The 22,495-nt window shown below is 49.6% G+C and overlaps 1 protein-coding gene across 2 annotated transcripts in view; it reads left to right on the forward strand.

The window, feature by feature from the left end:
* Nucleotides 1–22,495, forward strand: part of LOC138522045 (major histocompatibility complex class I-related gene protein-like) — a 1,849,186-nt gene that overhangs the window by 736,258 nt on the left and 1,090,433 nt on the right. The window contains exon 1 of one of the 2 annotated variants that reach the window (XM_069635270.1): nucleotides 21,875–22,303. The exons of the other annotated variant lie outside the window; for it this stretch is intronic. Within the exon in view, the coding sequence (XP_069491371.1) occupies nucleotides 21,976–22,303 (328 nt within the window). The 5' untranslated portion in view covers nucleotides 21,875–21,975. Of the gene's footprint in view, nucleotides 1–21,874; nucleotides 22,304–22,495 lie in introns of those variants that run through there. 2 annotated transcript variants of the gene reach the window in all.

The raw sequence follows: 22,495 nt of genomic DNA on the forward strand, positions 1-22,495 counted from the left end.
AATTTTGGTTAAAAATGTATATGGAATTTGGGGTAAGGGGTTAAAATGGGTGGGGAGGGGTTTGGGTGGGTTTAAAAGCATAGGGAAAAAGGGGGATTAGGGAGGACCCCCTCAAAATAAAAAAAATTAAAATGTGATATTTTTTCGTTAGCAAAGTCTTGTTATGGAAGCATTCTCTGTAATTTAATTTGTTATAATCACATGTAACCGGGCTGATTTCTTCTCCTCTCTCCTGACATCTAAACTCCTTCTACCCGGTGACTTCAACATCCACATTGACCCCTCATGCATGGATTCTACTCTCTTTTGTGACCTCTGCACCCCACTCTCCCTCTCCATTATCCCCTCTGGTCCTACCCACTCGTCTGGACACACTCTGATGCCTTTATCCACACAGATCTTTCACTCTCCACCTCACTCGCCACCCTGCTATCCTGGTCTGACCATTCCCTCCACTCCTCCCACCTGGGACCTCTCAACCCTCTGACCGCACCTCCTCCAGCTCTGCCAATCTCATTCACGGACATCCGCCCGATGAAACAAGTGTCAGTTTCTGCCTTTGCATCCACCTTCACCCCACCCTCTCCTCCCACCGCAGGCTCGACCTCTGACTCTCCTCTCAGGAACCTCCATCTCTCCATCTCTAACACTCTCGACATTCTTGTCCCAGTCATGAGGATCCGCTTGAAACATGCCACCAAGCGTACGACTCTGATCTAGCAGACCTGAAGCGCAAATGCAGAGCTGCAGAAGGGAAGTGGCAGACCACTGGCTCATCCTCTGACAAACTGGCCTGTCGCCTTCTACAAAGGCAATATCATCTCACCATTTGCTCTAAGAAGAGGGCCCACATCCAGGCTTGTGTCTCTGGAGCGTCCAACAACACGGCAGAACTCTTTAAAATCTGCATGAAACTGGCCAACCCTTCTGCAGTCCCAACCTCACCTCTTCCCTCTCACTGCAAAAACTCAGGATATCCTGAACACTCTTTCTTCCTCACCATCTCCCCCCTCCTCCCATCCCCCTGCCAACCTCCCTCAGCACGTTCTCGCTTCCTTCTCTCCTATCACATCAGATGAGGTCACTAGGGTTGTCCACTCCATGAAGGTCTTCTCCAAACAGGTCTCTCCCTGTTCTTTCAGAAATATTAAGGACAACATTGGCTCGTTTACCCCTGCACTTGCTGATTTCGGCAACCACTCTTTGATACTGGGTCTTTCCCCTCTTCCCTCAAGTACTCTCTTGTGCACCACCCCCCCGAAAAAACCTTCTGCAGACTCCTTCTGTCCAGCTAAATACCGCCCCATCTCCATCACTGCCTTCCTTGGGAAACTCCTTGAGAAGCTGGTCTACCCCTGTCTGGCCAAGCATATCAAGGTGGTTGGTTGCCTACAGGACCATCAATCTGGATTCCAAGCATCCAGAGGCACAGAAACTGCTCTTCTGAACACTTGTGAAGAACTGCTTGCATCTCTCAAAACAAACTCTCCCACTGTTCTCATTCTACTTGATATTTCCTCTGCATTTGATATGGTCAACCACTCCATCCTCATAAAACGGCTCCATGATACCCATGGTATCTCGGAGCGGGCACTGGAGTGGCTGACCTCCTTCCTCACTGACCATCCCTCTCAGGTCATTCTGGGTTCTTTCTCCTCGCCTACCTCTATCTCCACCTGCGGAGTTCCCCAGGGCTCTAACCTCTCACCCTGGCTCTTTAATGTCTATCTCGCTCCACTTGCCCACCTTATCTCCACTTTCTCCCCTCACTTCCAATGCTATGCAAATGACACCCAACTCCTATTCAAACTTCTCTCTGATGCTCTCCCTACTTCCTCTACCATTCTCGACTGCCTATCTGATATCAAGACCTGGTGTGCCTCCAATGATCTCTGCCTCAATGCCAGCAAGACTGAGATCCTTCCTATTGGGACACCCACTGCCTCCTTCCTCCTTTCACTCTGGCCACCCTCTATGGGCTCCCTCCTTCTCCTGAAGCCAGAAACCTTGGAGTCATCTTCGACTCCTCTCTCTCTTTCCTCCCCTCTGTAGAACTCCTAGCACTTACCCCTTCCCTGTCCCTTCTTTCTCTCCCTGCACTTGCACGCTCTGAATGCTCACAAGGCCTATGCCACGTGCCGCACCCCATGGAAGATATGGGAAAGGTGGAGAAGCCGCCATTAAAGTTCCTTTCACGTTTGCACCGGAACGCACAATGAGGGTCTACTGTTTTCCTTGACGTTGCCGATAGCATTTAATGCTTTCCTCCAATGCGGATCTTTGCATTGCAACCCTGCTGGCTTTGCACACGGGTAAGACGCTATGACCCTTGCTTGCCTTCTTTGCCTGCTTTGTTTGTGTTTTTTCCTTAGCACGCTCCTTTCACTTCTTGCGCTTGCTCTTCAACGCTTGGCTCCTCCTAACTGCCCCCTCCTTCCGCTGCTCTCTCACGGCTGCTCTCCGATACTCTGTGCTCCTGCTGTCCTCCCCTTTGCTGGAACTCACGTGGCCTGCATTTCTCTTCTCCTCAGACTGTCTGTGGCCCTGCTTGCCTGAATTCTCTTCTACCTTCAGTTATGTATAGTTATATGTTAGCTCTGGATTGTATCTTCTGCTACTTTAAAGCTACGGATCACCCCTCCTGCTTACTCTATTGCATTGTGGGATATGAAGTCCTTCAGTGACCTTTTCCTGCAGCGCTATAATTCACAAGGACCTGCTAAGAGTACTTACTGTGTAGCCTGGACCACAGGGTTTTTTCAGCCAGCAGGCTTTTTCCCTGTGTTGGGCTACCTCCGAGGAGAGGCTCCTTGCCCCTACTGGGTTTTCTTAGTGGGACATAGTGGCTTCCTCTCAGGGTAGACCCTTTCTCTACTAGGGGTGGAAATCGTCACAGAAAAAGAAGACTGCTAGTACACCAGAACATCCTGCATCCACCCCCAGTACCAGGGATTCAGGTGAGGAGGATTCTGATAAATTTGAGAGTTTGCAACGTCAGGAAAGAAGAATGGCTACTGCAGAACAGATCCAGGAATTTGTTGGCAGTTAGTCACTACAATCGATACACAGCATACAGACCTTCCTCCTTTTCAACTTGCCTCGGGCTGGATCCCTGAAGAATCTGCGCCAATTTCTCGATGCTTGTGAGGTGTATTTTGCATTTCGTACTACTCTATTCGCATCTGACCAAACACGTGTAGGGTTCATGATCGCCAATATGTTGGAAAAAGCCCTAGCATGGGCCACTCCATTGGTCACAGCTGCTAATCCCGTTCTCCAGGATTACACAACGTGTGTAGCCCTCCTGAAGAATACATTAGAGAGACCAGAGGTAGTCTATACCGCTTGGATCTATGACAGGGTTCTTCTGACCTGTTGTCTTACATAACCACCTTTAAACGAACTGCGACAGAAGCAGGGTGGCCAAAATCAGCACAATATGTGGTTTTCAGATGTAGATTACACAAAGATATAAAGGACAAGCTTGCCTGCACACGCAGACCTGCAACACTGGCAGACTTAAAAAGTAGGGCTCTTCAGATCGACTATCGGCTGTCTGAAAGAAAAGCGGAATGCAGGAACACCAGAGTTCCACAAGCACCTCTAGCTCCTACTGCTGGCCCTCAACCTTCTGCTGAAGGAACAGTAAGGGATGAACCTATGCAGATAGGAGCAGTCGGTGGACCACTCAGTGCCGCAGAAAGAAGAAGAAGAGACCTGGGGTTGTGTCTTTATTGCGGATCTAGTGCATGCTTACTCCTGGATCTGCCGAGAGGTCCCCCCACTTCAGGAAATGACAGAACCCGGTCCTAGGAGAGAGCACTAACTGGGGTTCTCCGAAAGGTTCCATTGTGCCTACTTCCACCGAAACCGATAATCGATTGATGGTAGTACAGATTCGCCTCTGCGGTCTTGGAGGGAAGACCTGGGAAGTGCCTGCCTTGATTGACAGTGGGGCAGCTGGCAAATTCATGGACATAGTGCGGGTGGGCATGGAGGAAATTCTCAGGATAGAATGCAGAATGGATCAGGCTGTGGAAGGAGTCGACGGTCAACCACTTTGTTCCGGCCCCATCACTCACGTCTTTGTACCCATATCAGTGAGCGTGTTTAAACAACAGGAGTGTGACAAATCAACTTCCAGCTCTTCTAGTGTACAGGGCTCTACCCGCTTTTTCAATCTCCTCCCCCAGCTCTTCTAGTGTACAGGGCTCTACCCCCTCTTTAAATCTCCTCCCCTAGCTCTTCTAGTGTGCAGCGCTCTTCCCCCTCTTTCAATCCTCTCCCCCAGGTCTTCCAGTCTACAGGGGTCTCCTCCCTCTTTCTATCCCCTCCCCCAGCTCTTCCAGTGTACAGGGCTCTTCCCCCTATTTCAATCTCCTCCCCCAGCTCTTCTAGTGTACAGGGCTCTTCTCCCTCTTTCAATCCTCTCCTCCAGCTCTTCTAGTGTACAGGGCTCTTCCCCCTCTTTGAATCCTCTCTCCCGCCTCTTTTAGTGTACAGGGTCTTCGCCCTCTTTCAATCCCCTCCCCCAGCTCTTGTAATGTACAGGGCTCTTCCACCTCTTTGCATCCCCTCCCCCGGCTCTTCTAGTGTACAGGGCTCTTCCCCCTCTTTCAATCCCCTCCCCAGTTCTTCTAGAGTACAGGGCTCTTCCCCTCTTTCAAAACCCTCCCCCAGCTCTTCTAGTGTTCAGGGTCTTCCCCCTCTTTCAATCTCCTCTCCCCAGCTCTTCTAGTGTACAGGGCTCTTCTCTTTCTATTTCAATCCTCTCCTCTAGCTCTTCTAGTGTACAGGGCTCTTCCCCCTCTTTTAATCCTCTCTCCTGACTCTTTTAGTGTACAGGGTCTTCCCCCTCTTTCAATCCCCTTCCCCAGCTCTTGTAGTGTACAGGACTCTTCCCCTTCTTTCAATCCCCTCCCCCAGCTCTTCTAGTGTTCAGGGTCTTCCCCCTCTTTCAATCTACTCTCCCCCAGCTCTTCTAGTGCACAGGGCTCTTCTCTCTCTCTTTAAATCCTCTCCTCCAGCTCTTCTAGTGTACAGGGCTCTTCCCCCTCTTTGAATCCTCTCTCCCGTCTCTTTTAGTGTACAGGGTCTTCGCCCTCTTTCAATCCCCTCCCTCAGCTCTTGTAGTGTACAGGGCTCTTCCACCTTTCTGCATCCCCTCCCCCAGCTCTTCTAGTGTACAGGGCTCTTCCCCCTCTTTGCACCCCCTCCCCGGCTCTTCTAGTGTACAGGGCTCTTCTCCCTCTTTCAATCCCCTGCCCCAGCTCTTCTAGAGTACAGGGCTCTTCCCCCTCTTTCAATCTCTTCCCCCAACTCTTCTGTGTACAGGGTCTTCCCCTTCTTTCAATCCCCTCCCCCAACTCTTCTAGTGTACAGGGTATTCCCCCTCTTTCAATCCCCTCCCCCAGCTCTTCTAGTGTACAGGGATCTTCCCCCTCTTTCAATCTCTTCCCCCAACTCTTCTAGTGTACAGGGCTCTTCCCCCTCTTTCAATCCCCTCACACAGCTCTTCTATTGTTCAGGGTCTTCCCCCTCTTTCAATCTCCTCTCCCCCAGCTCTTCTAGTGCACAGGGCTCTTCTCTCTATCTTTCAATCCTCTCCTCCAGCTCTTCGAGTGTACAGGGCTCTTCCCCCTCTTTGAATCCTCTCTCCCGTCTCTTTTAGTGTACAGGGTCTTTGCCCTCTTTCAATCCCCTCCCCCAGCTCTTGTAGTGTACAGGGCTGTTCCACCTCTCTGCATCCCCTACCCCAGCTCTTCTAGAGTACAGGGCTCTTCCCCTCTTTCAATACCCTCCCCCAGCTTTTCTAGTGTTCAGGGTCTTCCCCCTCTTTCAATCTCCTCTCCCCGGCTCTTCTAGTGTACAGGGCTCTTCTCTTTCTATTTCAATCCTCTCCTCTAGCTCTTCTAGTGTACAGGGCTCTTCCCCCTCTTTGAATCCTCTCTCCTGACTCTTTTAGTGTACAGGGTCTTCCCCCTCTTTCAATCCCCTTCCCCAGCTCTTGTAGTGTACAGGACTCTTCCCCTTCTTTCAATCCCCTCCCCCAGCTCTTCTAGTGTTCAGGGTCTTCCCCCTCTTTCAATCTACTCTCCCCCAGCTCTTCTAGTGCACAGGGCTCTTCTCTCTCTCTTTCAATCATCTCCTCCAGCTCTTCTAGTGTACAGGGCTCTTCCCCCTCTTTGAATCCTCTCTCCCGTCTCTTTTAGTGTACAGGGTCTTCGCCATCTTTCAATCCCCTCCCCCAGCTCTTGTAGTGTACAGGGCTCTTCCACCTTTCTGCATCCCCTCCCCCAGCTCTTGTAGTGTACAGGGCTCTTCCACCTTTCTGCATCCCCTCCCCCAGCTCTTCTAGTGTACAGGGCTCTTCTCCCTCTTTCAATCCCCTGCCCCAGCTCTTCTAGAGTACAGGGCTCTTCCCCCTCTTTCAATCTCTTCCCCCAACTCTTCTGTGTACAGGGTCTTCCCCCTCTTTCAATCCCCTCCCCCAACTCTTCTAGTGTACAGGGCTCTTCCCCCTCTTTGAATCCTCTCTCCCGCCTCTTTTAGTGTACAGGGTATTCGCCCTCTTTCAATCCCCTCCCCCAGCTCTTGTAATGTACAGGGCTCTTCCACCTCTTTGCATCCCCTCCCCCGGCTCTTCTAGTGTACAGGGCTCTTCCCCCTCTTTCAATCCCCTCCCCCAGCTCTTCTAGTGTACAGAGCTCTTCTCTCTCTTTGCATCCCCTCCCCCAGCTCTTCTAGTGTACAGGGCTCTTCCCCCTCTTTCATTCCCCTCCCCAGTTCTTCTAGAGTACAGGGCTCTTCCCCTCTTTCAATACCCTCCCCCAGCTCTTCTAGTGTTCAGGGTCTTCCCCCTCTTTCAATCTCCTCTCCCCAGCTCTTCTAGTGTACAGGGCTCTTCTCTTTCTATTTCAATCCTCTCCTCTAGCTCTTCTAGTGTACAGGGCTCTTCCCCCTCTTTGAATCCTCTCTCCTGACTCTTTTAGTGTACAGGGTCTTCCCCCTCTTTCAATCCCCTTCCCCAGCTCTTGTAGTGTACAGGACTCTTCCCCTTCTTTCAATCCCCTCCCCCAGCTCTTCTAGTGTTCAGGGTCTTCCCCCTCTTTCAATCTACTCTCCCCCAGCTCTTCTAGTGCACAGGGCTCTTCTCTCTCTCTTTAAATCCTCTCCTCCAGCTCTTCTAGTGTACAGGGCTCTTCCCCCTCTTTGAATCCTCTCTCCCGTCTCTTTTAGTGTACAGGGTCTTCTCCCTCTTTCAATCCCCTCTCTCAGCTCTTGTAGTGTACAGGGCTCTTCCACCTTTCTGCATCCCCTCCCCCAGCTCTTCTAGTGTACAGGGCTCTTCCCCCTCTTTGCACCCCCTCCCTGGCTCTTCTAGTGTACAGGGCTCTTCTCCCTCTTTCAATCCCCTGCCCCAGCTCTTCCAGAGTACAGGGCTCTTCCCCCTCTTTCAATCTCTTCCCCCAACTCTTCTGTGTACAGGGTCTTTCCCCTCTTTCAATCCCCTCCCCCAACTCTTCTAGTGTACAGGGTATTCCCCCTCTTTCAATCCCCTCCCCCAGCTCTTCTAGTGTACAGGGATCGTCCCCCTCTTTCAATCTCTTCCCCCAACTCTTCTAGTGTACAGGGCTCTTCCCCCTCTTTCAATCCCCTCACACAGCTCTTCTATTGTTCAGGGTCTTCCCCCTCTTTCAATCTCCTCTCCCCCAGCTCTTCTAGTGCACAGGGCTCTTCTCTCTATCTTTCAATCCTCTCCTCCAGCTCTTCGAGTGTACAGGGCTCTTCCCCCTCTTTGAATCCTCTCTCCCGTCTCTTTTAGTGTACAAGGTCTTTGCCCTCTTTCAATCCCCTCCCCCAGCTCTTGTAGTGTACAGGGCTCTTCCACCTCTCTGCATCCCCTACTCCAGCTCTTCTAGAGTACAGGGCTCTTCCCCTCTTTCAATACCCTCCCCCAGCTCTTCTAGTGTTCAGGGTCTTCCCCCTCTTTCAATCTCCTCTCCCCGGCTCTTCTAGTGTACAGGGCTCTTCTCTTTCTATTTCAATCCTCTCCTCTAGCTCTTCTAGTGTACAGGGCTCTTCCCCCTCTTTGAATCCTCTCTCCTGACTCTTTTAGTGTACAGGGTCTTTCCCCTCTTTCAATCCCCTTCCCCAGCTCTTGTAGTGTACAGGACTCTTCCCCTTCTTTCAATCCCCTCCCCCAGCTCTTCTAGTGTTCAGGGTCTTCCCCCTCTTTCAATCTACTCTCCCCCAGCTCTTCTAGTGCACAGGGCTCTTCTCTCTCTCGTTCAATCCTCTCCTCCAGCTCTTCTAGTGTACAGGGCTCTTCCCCCTCTTTGAATCCTCTCTCCCGTCTCTTTTAGTGTACAGGGTCTTCGCCCTCTTTCAATCCCCTCCCCCAGCTCTTGTAGTGTACAGGGCTCTTCCACCTTTCTGCATCCCCTCCCCCAGCTCTTCTAGTGTACAGGGCTCTTCCCCCTCTTTGAACCCCCTCCCCGGCTCTTCTAGTGTACAGGGCTCTTCTCCTTCTTTCAATCCCCTGCCCCAGCTCTTCTAGAGTACAGGGCTCTTCCCCCTCTTTCAATCTCTTCCCCCAACTCTTCTGTGTACAGGGTCTTCCCCCTCTTTCAATCCCCTCCCCAAACTCTTCTAGTGTACAGGGTCTTCCCCCTCTTTCAATCCCCTCCCCCAGCTCTTCTAGTGTACAGGGATCTTCCCCCTCTTTCAATCTCTTCCCCCAACTCTTCTAGTGTACAGGGCTCTTCCCCCTCTTTCAATCCCCTCACACAGCTCTTCTATTGTTCAGGGTCTTCCCCCTCTTTCAATCTTCCCTCCCCCAGCTCTTCTAGTGCACAGGGCTCTTCTCTCTATCTTTCAATCCTCACCTCCAGCTCTTCGAGTGTACAGGGCTCTTCCCCCTCTTTGAATCCTCTCTCTCGTCTCTTTTAGTGTACAGGGTCTTTGCCCTCTTTCAATCCCCTCCCCCAGCTCTTGTAGTGTACAGGGCTCTTCCACCTCTCTGCATCCCCTACCCCAGCTCGTCTAGTGTACAGGGCTCTTCCCCCTCTTTGCACCCCCTCCCCCGGCTCTTCTAGTATACAGGGCTCTTCTCCCTCTTTCATTCCCCTCCTCCAGCTATTGTAGTGTACAGGGATCTTCCCCCTCTTTCAATCTCCTCACCAGCTCTTCTAGTGTACAGGGCTCTTCTCTCTCTTTCAATCCCCTCCCCATCTCTTCTAGTGTACAGGATCTTCCCCCTCTTTCAATCCCCTCCCCCAGCTCTTCTAGTGTACAGTGCTCTTCTCCCTCTTTCAATCCCCTCCCCCAGCTCTTCTCGTGTACACGGCTTTTCTCCCTCTTTCAATCCCCTCCCCCAGCTCCTCTAGTGTACAGGGCTCTTCACTCTCTTTCAATACCCGCCCATGCTCTTCTAGTGCACAGGGCTCTTCTCCCTCTTTGCATCCCCCCATGCTCTTCTAGTGCACAGGGCTCCTCTCCCTCTTTACAACCCCTCCCCAAGCTCTTCTGGTGTATAGAACTATTCTCCCTGTTTCACCCTTCTCTACCAGGGTCGGACTGGGCCATCGGCCATTCGGCCCGTGGCCAGGCCGAAACCACTTGGAGGGTGAGTCCCTGGGGGCCGATACCACGCCTGGACCGGTGTGGGGGTTACCATTTATAACTTACGTTACTTTAAGTAACTTAAGTTACATTGCTTTGCTTTGTGGCCGGGGCTGCCATGGATGCATTCGAAAGGTAACACTGAAGTGTTATCTTTCTTTGATGAATGCCTGGGCTGGCTGCATCATCACAGTAGGCCCGGGGTGGGGTGGGCCCCGCCAACTGTGCGCAGAGTGCCCTGCAGGCAGCCCTGAGGGCCTGAGCCAACTGCAACAGTTGGTGACACCATGGTGCCAGGTGATTGAAGACAAGTGTTACTATTCAAAAACAATTCACACTGGGAGCAGCCAGGTTGCTGGGCAGGCTGGGGCTGCCTTGGCAGCCCGGCCCGCTCCCAGTGAATTGTAAGTCCGCATTTGCAACTTGCAACTTGCAAATTGCTTCTTCCTCCAAGTGCATTAAGGTTCTGGAGTCTGGGGGTGTGGTGGGGGTGGACTGGGTGGGCGGGCCAATCCTGAGGCTGGGTCCTGCGTGATGTGTGAGCTGCTGAGTCTGGGTTACCTCAAGTGAAGTAGGAAAAAAGCGTACCAACATACCGTCTCCTTCAAACATTTCCACTTTCAGTCACACGACGGACGACGCTGCACGTCTGTACACAAGGAGGCAGGTAAGAAGCAAGATTTACTTACTTTCTGAAGTTTCCAACTTAATTTCCATGCATATTAAGGGATGACTGTGGTCTGCACAGCTTCATGCTGGGGGATTTTTAGTGGGTTATAACTGCAACTTGGGAGGAAGCTGGGGTTGTGTGTGTGTGGGGGCCGCGGAGGGAGTGCAGGAGGCACTTAGAGAGTAAAATATAAGCAGAGGGGCTGCAGGCAATGGAGATACAATGGTAGTGCAACCTTTGTTTCACAATCTGTCCATCCAGTATTAGACTGGTGAGAGAAATAGAATGGGAGGGGATACGGGTAAAGCAGATGCAATGCCAATGTGTTTCTCCTCGGCCCATTCAATGTGTGGCACATGTTCTCTGTAGGACAAGCATGTGCTGGTTAGAGTGGATCTGCACTGTAATGTTTGTGTGTCACTGTTGATGTGTGGTTTATATGGCGCAGCATGCAGGCGGAACTGTTTTTGCATGGACATTTCTGGCAAATCCTACCTTGCAAGTGAGAAGAGAAGACATTTTTCTTCTAAATGTGGTTAGTTGATGTTCGCAGAGCATTAGTCTCGCAAAACTCAGATTTATTCCCCATCTCGTCACTTTTATATTTTCAAGCAGGGACCGTCCAGGGAAATAAAAAGCGCTGGTGAGTGGCTAATTAGGTGTCTGCACACACGTGGCCCAACTTTCGAGTAGGGTGCCAGCCATTGACAAAAAAAGCCCTCATATTCTACAATCGGCCCCAACCCTTCATTTAGGCATGACAGTGCCGTGCAGCAATGATCACACTGCAGAGAGATGATCATTTGGGAGATGGCAGCATTCTTAAACAAGCATTGGTAATGCCAACAGTTTGGGCTTTTGTGTTTGGTATGGGAAAGGCCCTGTCGTAGTGGTATTAACTGGCCGTTGATGGTGGCAGCAAAATGGTGCAAGTGCCTGGGCATCTAATAGCAGTGCCTGGCAAATGCCTAATACTTATACATAAGCCAAAACTGTTGGCTTTGACAATGCCAGTTTTTAACAGGACTTCAGTGAAGGACACACTTTGGGGCTGAAGGCAGACCTGTCTAAGACATTTTGTATTACACCATTAGCGGGTTTACAGCTCTGATTAAGTCCTTAACTCTTGAAGGCTGCTCTGAGAAAACACTGCACAGTTTGATGGTAAGGCTTGACTGACGCACGCTCAAAGAATTCCCATGAAGAGGGCGTTTTGGACGGGGAAGGGCAGGAACTGGGTGGGTATGGCCATGGGCAGTCAATGGGTGGGCAAATAACCAAACAACACCTACAAGCTGTGTGTCCCTCTTCATTTACCATTCTCCGTATCTGTACTGAAATGCAATAGTTTGGGCTTAAAGCAGCACCTAATAGCCAAAACTACAAAGAAACTGTGAGCAATGTCTTAAGCCATTGTATGGTAAATGGGGGGTAGATGGATTTGGGCCGGGCAGGCTATTGGGTCTTTAATACTGGCCTGAAGGCACAGGGGTATTCACACTTTAAATGCAGAGCCATTCATGGCGTTTGGCCTCTATGTCCGTTCAGATCTTGAAACTTAAGGCGTTATTAACTGCTTACTCCTGCATGTCCTAACTAACACGTTACCGCTTACCAGAGCCACATGCAGCCCCTACTGTGCATGTTTAGTAGCTATGTGCGGCCTCGTACATGCACGTGAACAGCAGCCCACATGCGTCAGTGTTTGATATGTGCACTAACTGTAGCACTCTCTCTCTTGCAGCATTTGAACAGCTACTACGGCACATCCTGGCACAATGAAATCGCAGAAGACAACAAAGGACACTCTGGGAAACAACTAACCTCTGCTAAGTGCTGCACTACCGCATGCGTGTTTATTATGCTGCTGTGCCTTTGTATACTGCGTAAGTGATATTGTATGTGTGTGTAGAGTGAGAAGCAGGGACGTATGTTTGTATGAGTGCTATGTAACAGCTCGCTGGAAGCGTGCGCAGTGGTCAAAACCTTACCCTTACATCCCCAACCTATCCATAACTTCTCCCTAAACCTCCTAAAACTGGTCAAATTCCTAGATGACTATACACTTGATAAAGTTAAGGAGGAGAACCATCTAAAACTTGAGGAGAACCATGTCCGGTTCCGGAAGCACCTCAGAACCTTCCTCTTTGCTTCTGCCTTCTCCTCCCCTATCCCCTGTTGATCCTACTCTCCCTCGGCACCATGCACCTGGCCACCCTCTGTCCTCTGGGCCCAGGTACCTGCTCATCTTGCCAACCTCACGCACTGCCTCTGGGACACCTCCTGCACTGGGGTCTGTATCTGTACCCATACAGCCCTCTCCTTTTCTTCCTGCACTTTCAGACCTACATGGCCTGCTGCCATAAACCCAGCACTTGCCACTTGCTGGCTGCACTCCCATTGTTTGTTGCCTTTTTCATTTATTATTTTAGATTTTTCCTTCTCGCTCCGCACTCTCCTTTTGGTTCCCCCTTCCATGCACTTCTCCCCCTTCTCCCTCTACCCTGCACTTGCACGTTCTCAATGTCACTGGGCCTATTAAGATCATTGTTTTTGTTCTCCCCTGTTCCCCTTCCCTTGCCTTGTCGCGCTCTGAGACAATTGTGTATGAACGCGATAGAAATAAAATATCAATATCAATATCAAAGTTGTAATACAACTAGAACGCCATACAACCATTCAAGAAATCCTAAAAGTAACTGAACAGCTACAATGCATTGGATTCAAGTGCACTAGGAAGAGGGATAAAGACCAGAGGGCAATATATGACACTCAGATGAATAAAAGGGACAATCTGCCACCCTTAGGCGGGAATTTGATAAGACAGATACAAATCTCGCCTCTACAAGAAACGATGAGTCTCATTATACATCCTCGTCCTACAGAATGAAAGATGAATCCTACATCGAACAGGGTACGTCTAGAATCAAATACATCCGAAGAGAGTATTCACTACAAACAAAAGAAAGAGAAAGTACCTCCTCTGCGTCCTCATAACAACTAAAGGAGAAGCACAATGAACACAGAACACTGACCTCATGGAACACAAGAGGACATGGACATCATTTTCATCAATCTGACCCTAAGTTACAACAGTCCCAAATAATCTGTCTACAAGAGACATGGTTGTGTCATGCGCCCACGTGTGAAGGATATAACATCTTTACTAACCCAGCCATCGCACAACAGAAAGGAAGACCTTCGTCAGGACAGAGCACTATGATAGAAATTACTCCTCTTTGGTCACCGATTGAATCAAGAAACTGTAACCCATGGATTCAATATGTAGTGCTACAAAAACGAAACAATAAACAATGTAAACAGGCCACATGGACTGTTATATTTAACATGTATTGGAATCCTGTAGCGGTCAATGAATCGCAATACTTAGATCTATTTCTGACAGATCTAGTTAGACTTGTCAGTTAACAAGTATACTGCGATTGATATTATAATATGTGGAGACTTGAATATTCACATTTTCGACAAATGCAGAAACCAAAGAGATAAAAATGATTTGTCCCGGAGAGACAAATCATGGGTGAAAGAAATGAAAACAAGAAATCTGAGTCTTGTTGGAATCTACCAGAATGCAAAACAACGAATAATTCCAACATGGTCACAAGGTACATCTGAAGCAGTACTGGACTATATATATATCTCAGCGAATATCGCAAAGTTATTGACAAAAACAGAGATCACAATTAATACTAATAGCGATCATTGCATGATCTCAGGAATGGGTGATGGACAAACTGGTACCAAGTCCCTTGAACCCGCCTCCACTTCCTCCTCACCTGTGTGAGCGTTGTCAGACGAGTCTTCGGATGATATTTCCCATCTTGCTCTCCATGCGAGGTCCGGCTTTTTGTGGTGTGTCTTAGGACGAGCCCCGCCGGAGGCCACCGTGCCTATCAGCTAAATGCTCGGCAGTGGGACCCCCAGAGGGGGCCCCACCACGGCCAGGGAAAAGCGTAGCTGAAAATCCCTGGGAAGGCTGGTAAGGTCGCGGGCACTGAAGGCGGGTGTTCCTTGAAGTAGAGATGGAGAGGACCACAACTCCCAGAAGGCACTCAGAGAACCCAGAAGCCCAAAGAGGATCTTTCCTGGTGAGTCACAGTAGAGAAGCTCTGCGAGAGAAACGGAGCAAATGTAGAGGCAGGCTTGTTGACAGAAATGGCTAGAACTCCGCAGAGGGCGTGCGGCCCGAATGCGGAATGCTGCGAAGGCGGAGAACTCTAGACGCTCCGAAAGGAATGCGGAGTAAAGGAAGGTGAGGACAAGGAAAGTGCCGTCCGAGCCGACAAAGGGAGGGAGAGCCACAGTGTGGAAAGGCACAGAACAAGCGGGTAAGCAGAGAGGGTGTAAGTGAGGAAGGGGAAAACCAGGAGAAACAGGTGCCACTTACAACAGTAGGCGACAGAAACACAGCGTGTAAACCCAAAGTGGACGGAGGGTTGCAATGCACTGATGCCTCTGTGCGACTCGTACTTGTACGTGTCGCAACGTGCGTTGGTAAACTAGAACGCTGCATTCACTTCTGCTACCGGTAGCCCTTCTTCCATTTCCACCACAGTTTCCAAGGCTGACGGTTTATGACACATGATTTCAATGATATGGCCGGTGCAAGACCATCACGAGGAGAAAAGTACACTTCCCCCTATGGAATTGAATGCAAAGGCTACCAGATTGAGAATAAAACCAGTCGACCTATCAGGCTTAACACAGATCTATCAAGCATCAGATAAAGATGATCCTGATACATTATGAGTGGTTGTTTGAGCCCTATTATCAACAGAAAAAAGATCCAAAAAAACAAAACACGCAACATATTCACAGTTATGATCTGTTAATTGCGAGCAAAAAAAGAGAGCTTCACAAGCTATGCAGACATTTAAACAAGTCAAAAACGTAAGAAACTCAGCTTGCAATGCATATAGCCAAACAAAAGTATCGGAATTGGATAAGAGCTCATAAAAGCGCCATGTTACAATGGGATTCAGAACAGATGCTGTCTTGTCTCAATAATCGTAACACTCGAGACCTATGGAGCCTATAAAATCCAACACAGCTCGCCCAGCATCAGAAGATACAAAATGTTATCGAAGCCTGTTGATTGGAATACTTTTCTGACCTATGCAAGAAGAAGGAAAACCCAGAATCCACAGTTCAACCTAAATTGAATAGATGGAAAGTCACAATAACAAGAGATCAAATCTTGCAAATAATCATGAAACTTAACAACTCGCGAGCACCAGGGCCAGATGGCCTAACAAATGTAAAAATCAAAGAGTCACCCGAGATATGGGCGGATATGATACTACAAATTATAACTTTGACCAACCAACTGAACCAAATACCCTCAACTTGGAGACTGGCTATCCTAATACCAATCTTTAAACAAGGAGACAAAGGGAATCCAACAAACTATAGGCCAATTGCATTATTAGACACTTTGGGGAAAATATTTGCAACTATCCTATTGAGGGCCCTAACAGAGTGGGCCACAGGAAAAAAAAGATTTGCTCCTCGTCAGACTGGCTTTGTCCATACTGTTGGTACAAATATTAATCTCTTTCTCCTGAATCTAATAAAACATGAAGCTAAGACCTCAAACCAACAGGTCTGGATAGCCTTTGTTGATCTACATCTCGCATTCGACCGACTGTGTCAACAGACAACTGTTATGGAACAAATTGGAAAAGTGGAACTGCCCCACACACATATTACAACCAGTAAAGTTACTCTACTCTTCGACTAAAATACGAGTAAGGTTAACTGAAGACGGGCAAATGACTGCCTATGTTGAGACCTGGAATGGCCTAAAGCAAGGCTGCCCGCTGGCGGCAGCCCTTTTTAGTTTGTTCACATCAGATCTTCCATGTGAAATGATGTCTAATAAAATAAATACGCCAAGAATAGATTCAACAAGGCTGCCAATAATGATGTATGCAGACAACATCATACTGCTTGACAAAACACCAAAAGGCCTACAGCAGAGTCTTGGATTGCTTGCAGATTACATGGCAAGAAATGATCTAAAAAGAAACATAACGAACACCAAAATTATGGCTATTAGGAAACCAAAACAAAAGGAAAAGAAACCAGTGATACATATCAATGGCTGCCTAATCAATATAGTTTCCTCCTATAAGTATCTGGGAATTGCAATCAGCCATACAATGGACGAAAAAGAATGGGAGCTCCAACTAAGAAAAAAAGTGATAATACTGGTGAGACAAGGATACATACTCCATAAAAAATATGGTAAGTTTTCGTTCCGTCCCATTATTACATTTTACAGGAGTAAGGTTATTCCGATACTGACATACGGAAGCGAAACATTATTAAATCTGAGAAAATATGGCCTATACTTGAAGCTATATTCTATTTCCAATAGCTCGAATACAGGCCAAAATAGCAGTACAATCGCTTTCATCAGTTGTACGCTGGAAAAAACGACATCTTTATCAAAAAATAACTGGTGAGCAAAAAGTGTCGGCGCTGGAAATCTTTCAGACAAAGACTAATGCCATAAATGCAAGGATATTAACAAAATGGAAACAACAAATAGCATTAGAACTTATAAAGGAAGATATATCAGACGAAATGTTACAAATGAGACCTCAACATGCCAAGAAACAAATAATGTATAATGATTGGATAAATACGAATGAAAGTAAAGATCTTTATAAAGAGAATCAGGCAAGTAAATCGGAGATTAGAGCCATTAGCGAATTGCCACCTTACCCGTTTATATTTCCTGATAAAGGTATAAGAGCTTTCTACCTGAAATTCTATCCGAGGACTGTCAAGGTTCCGTTCAGTTCTCCCTCATCTTATCTTGAACCAGGTACACACAAGAGGAAACATTCCCATGCCTCCAGCAAATCTGCCTGTATTCCTAAGCATTGGGGAATCAAATTAAGCCCTCAGAAAACCTGTTCATCCAGAAGCATGCGTTCCTTCAGAGAAAGCTATGGGTTGCCATGGAAACGCTGGCTTCCATTGCATACGCGTATGCCTTTAAGATTACGGCGGCACGTTGTGCGTGCAGTCAGCAGTTAGTAATATAAACTCTACCCGCTCTGCACGGCACTGCTTCTGGATTTATTCTGAAAGCTGCTACGTCTTGTTGTTACCTTGTTTCCTGGTTTTCTATCCCCTGGTCTGTATTTCGACTTCCCTTGCTTGGTTTCCTGATTCTGCTTTAACTTGTTTTGCCTGCTGCCAACTCGGAACGTTTACTGGACGGCACCAGCTTAAGCCCGCTACGCTTCTACTACTTGTTGCCAACTCAGAACGTTTACTGGACGGCACTCGCTTAAGCCCGCTACGCTTCTCTTACCTGTTGCCCACTCTGAACGCTTACTGGACTGCACTCGCTTAAGCCAGCTACACTTCTCTTACCTGTTGCCAACTCAGAACGCTTAGTGGACTGCACTCGCTTAAGCCCGCTACGCTTCTCTTACCTGTTGCAAACTCGGGAACGCTTACCGGACTGCACCCGCTTAAATCCTTTTCAACTTGCTTACCTGCTGCCAACTCGGAACGCTTATTGGACTGCATGCGTCTACTGGATCATCACGAATCTGGAACAGTCAACTGTTCATCACATCTTCACTTCTTCTCCTACCTGAAGACTTTAAAGTACTCAGGGGTCATTAGCGCAACGGCGCAAGGATCAATATACTTTGTTTAGGCGTCCTCGTGCCAGCGGGAATAGTCGAACAAGACTTTTGTGCTCCTGGGATTACACCTCCGTTGCGGCAATCCTTTCTTCAGAAACACTCCAAGACACCTAACACCATTCGATCGGTAAGCGAACTACTGTTTAAGTCTTTTGCTCTTCCCTACCTTGTTTACCCTCAGTAATTGCTACCTCTATTTTTCCCAGGGTACTCATCATCCCAGCTTGGAAAACCTTAGTCAAATCTCTCATTCTTTACTTGTGAGTAACGGCTACTAATCTCGCCTAAGTGCATCATTGTCTTGAACTACATTAATCCTTGTTTTTTTCTTTTGGAGCCAGCTGTGTGGGTACCAGGGTGTATTAAATATTTTCGGGCAATACTCACCTCAATCTGTCCTTTTGTACTCTTGAGGGGTATATTGTCAGAAAGACTCAATTGCTTCACGACGTGTCAAGCCACCACTTCTGATTTAGACCTTGGGCCTAGCAAGGACAGATGGACCTGGATTTTGTTAGGTAATGAGAAAAACATGATATTTATAATTTTTCACTTTTGGAATAAGATCATGGAAACATTTGATAAAGAAGATTGAATTTAATATGTATAAACTAAATGTGTGATAAGATAAAATGAAAAGTTTGTTTTTAAACTGAAACATTTTTAAATATAAAAAATAAAATGCTGGTGGCAACGAGTAGACATGCCTTGAGTCTGGTTCTGCAAAATAAGTGCTTAGCCGTGTGATGAAGAACAAAAGGAATGCTATCACTTTACACACAAAACATAACATGCAACAGACGCATGAACCCTCCATAAGTAGCATTTTCTGTAAAGCCGTGAATTGACGCGATTCACAGATGATGTTTGAGGGCTGCTTTTTTTAGGTGGGGGGGCACCATTTTTCTGTGTGTCCGGGCCTATTTCTTGGCCCAGTCCAACCCTGTTCTCTACCAGCTCTTGTAGTGTACAGGGCTCTTCTCCCTCTTTCAATCCCTTCCCCCAGCTCTTCTAGTGTACAGGGCTCTGCTCCCTCTTTCAATCCCCTTCCCCAACTCTTCTAGTGTACAGGGCTCTTCCCCCTCTTTCAATCCTCTCCCCCAGCTCTTCTAGTGTACAGGGCTCTTCCCCCTCTTTCAAGCCTCTCCCCCAGCTCTTCTAGTGTACAGGGCTCTTCTCTCTCTTTCAATCCTGTCCCCCAGCTCTTCTAGTGTACAGGGCTCTTCTCTCTCTTTCCATCCCATCCCCCAGCTCTTCCAGTGTACAGGCCTCTTCAATCTCTTTTAATTCCCTCCCCAGCTCTTCTAGTGTACAGGGCTCTTCCCCCTCTTTCAACCCCCTCCCCCAGCTCTTCTAGCGTACAGGGCTCTGCTCCCTCTTTCAATCCCCTCCCCCAACTCTTCTAGTGTACAGGGCTCTTCCCCCTCTTTCAATCCTCTCCCCCAGCTCTTCTAGTGTACAGGACTCTTCCCCCTCTTTCAATCCTCTCCCCCAGCTCTTCTAGTGTACAGGGCTCTTCTCTCTCTTTCCATCCCATCCCCCAGCTCTTCCAGTGTACAGGCCTCTTCAATCTCTTTTAATTCCCTCCCCCAGCTCTTCTAGTGTAGAGGGATCTTCCCCCTCTTTCAATCCCCCCCCCAGCTCTTCTAGTGTGTAGGGCTCTTCCCCCTCTTTCAGTCCCCTCTCCCAGAACTTCTAGTGTACAGGGCTCTTCCCCCTCTTTCAATCGCCTCTCCCAGAACCTCTAGTGTACAGGGCTCTTCCCCCTCTTTCAATCCCCTCCCCCAGCTCTTCTAGTGTACAGGGCTCTTCCCCCTCTTTCAATCCCCTCTCCCAGAACCTCTAGTGTACAGGGCTCTTCCCCCTCTTTCAATCCCCTCCCCCAGCTCTTCTAGTATACACTGCTCTTCCCCCTCTATCAATCCCCTCCCCCAGCTCTTCTTGTGTACAGTGCTATTCTCCCTCTTTCAATCCCCTCCCCCAGCTCTTCTAGTGTACAGTGCTCTTCCCCCTCTTTCAATCCCCTCTCCCAGATCTTCTAGTGTACAGGGCTCTTCCCCCTCTTTCAATCCCCTCCCCCAGCTCTTCTAGTGTACAGGGCTCTTCCCCCTCTTTCAATCCTCTCTCCCAGAACTTCTAGTGTACAGGGCTCTTCTCCCACTATCCCCTCCCCCCAGCTCTTCTAGTGTACAGGGCTCTTCTCCCTCTTTCAATCCCCTCTCCCAGAACTTCTAGTGCACAGGGCTCTTCTCCCTCTTTCAATCCCCCCCCCCCAGCTCTTCTAGTGTACAGGGCTCTTCCCCCTCTTTCAATCCCCTCCCTCAGGTCTTCTACTGTACAGGGCTCTTCTCCCTCTTTCAATCCCCTCCCCTAGCTCTTCTAGTGTACAGGGCTCTTCCCTCTTTTTCAATCTCCTCCCCCAGCTCTTCTAGTGTACAGGGCTCTTCCCCCTCTTTCAATCTCCTCCCCAGCTCTTCTAGTGTAAAGGGCTCTTCTCCCTCTTTCAATCCCCTCTCCCAGAACTTCTAGTGCACAGGGCTCTTCTCCCTCTTTCATTCTCCTCCCCCAGCTCTTCTAGTGGTCAGGGCTCTTCTCCCTCTATCCCCTCCCCCCAGCTCTTCTAGTGTACAGGGCTCTTCCCCCTCTTTCAATCTCCTCTCCCAGAACTTCTAGTGCACAGGGCTCTTCTCCCTCTTTCAATCCCCTCCCCCAGCTCTTCTAGTGTACAGGGCTCTTCCCCCTCTTTCAATCCCCTCCCCCAACTCTTCTAGTGTACAGGGCTCTTCCCCCACTTTCAATCCCCTCCCCAGCTCTTCTAGTGTACAGGGCTCTTCCCCCTCTTTCAATCCCCTCCCTCAGGTCTTCTACTGTACAGGGCTCTTCTCCCTCTTTCAATCCCCTCCCCCAACTCTTCTAGCGTACAGGGCTCTTCCCCCTCTTTCATTCTCCTCCCCCAGCTCTTCTAGTGTACAGGGCTCTTCTCCCTCTTTCAATCCCCTCCCCCAACTCTTCTAGTGTCATAGCTCCCAACCTTTTTTGTCTCCAAGGCGGGTGAAAACACCCGATTTTCTTTTTGGCGGGTGAGAGGCCCATAGAAGTGAATGGGCGCCTGAGGGACTTGGCGGGTGATTCATCTGCTTTCAAGGCGGGTGACACCCGCCAAAAGCGGGTGAGTTGAGAGCTATGCTAGTGTACAGGGCTCTTCCCCCACTTTCAATCCCCTCCCCAGCTTTTCTAGTTTACAGGGCTCTTCCCCCACTTTCAATCCCCTCCCCAGCTCTTCTAGTGTACAGGGCTCTTCCCCCACTTTCAATCCCCTCCCCCAGCTCTTCTAGTGTACAGGGCTCTCCTCTCTCTTTCAATCCCCTCCCCCAGCTCTTCTAGTGCACAGGGCTCTTCCCCCTCTTTCAATCCCCTCCCCCAGCTCTTCTAGTGTACAGGGCTCTTCTCCCTCTATCCCCTCCCCCAGCTCTTCTAGTGTATGGGGCTCTTCTCCCTCAATCCCCTCCCCCAGCTCTTCTAGTGTACAGGGCTCTTCTCCGTCTTTCACTTTCATTTCTCCCTGTGGCATTTCTGAGAGTGCTGGGGAGGCTCTGCCTGGAGACTGGTGACGCGGTGAGTCTCTGGGTTCTGATTGGTGCAGGCGGCCCCTATACAGGCAGGGCCGTGGTGAGGCTGAGTGAGTTAGTGCTGGGGAGGCTCTGCCTGGAGACTGGTGACGTGGTGAGTCTCTGGGTTCTGATTGGTGCAGGCGGCCCTTATACAGGCAGGGCCGTGGTGAGGCTGAGTGAGTGAGTGCTGGGTAGACTCTGCCTGGAGACTGGTGACGCGGCGGGTCTCTGAGTTCTGATTGGTTCAGGTGGCGGGGTAAGGTGCTGGTGTGAGGGTGAGTGAGTTCAGAACTCCCGGGAGAGTGAGTGCGTGAGTGCTGAGGGGGTCCCGCCGCTGCTCTCAGAGTGACTGCAGTATAAAGTGCACGGGGGTCTCAGCATGGGGGGAGTGCCTCTTTTACTCGCCCTCTTGGGGGGGCTCTGGGCGCAGCCCGCGCGGGGAGGGTCGCACTCCCACCGCTACTTCTACTCGTCCCTCTCGGAGGGGGTCCCCGGGGTCCCCCGCTTCTCCGCGGTGGGGTTCGTGGATGACGCCCCCATCGCCGGTTACAGCAGCGAGACCCGCAGGATGGAGCCCCGGGCCCCCTGGGTGGGGAACATCGAGGACCCCCAGTACTGGGAGAGGAACACGGAGAACTCCCGAGGAGCGGAGCAGGGGATGAGGGCCAACGTCAAGACGGTGATGGACCGACTCAACCAGACCCGGGGTGAGTGATGGGGGGAGCATGCACAGACCCGGGGAGAGTGATGGGGGAGCACGCACAGACCCGGGGAGAGTGATGGGGGAGCACGCACAGACCCGGGGTGAGTGATGGGGGGAGCACGCACAGTCCCGGGGTGAGTGATGGGGGAGCAAGCACAGACCCGGGGTGAGTGATGGGGGGAGCACGCACAGACCC

This window comes from Ambystoma mexicanum, chromosome 13 (assembly GCF_040938575.1).
Source record: "Ambystoma mexicanum isolate Mex_15411 chromosome 13, UKY_AmexF1_1, whole genome shotgun sequence".
Classification (NCBI taxonomy): Eukaryota; Metazoa; Chordata; class Amphibia; order Caudata; family Ambystomatidae; genus Ambystoma; species Ambystoma mexicanum.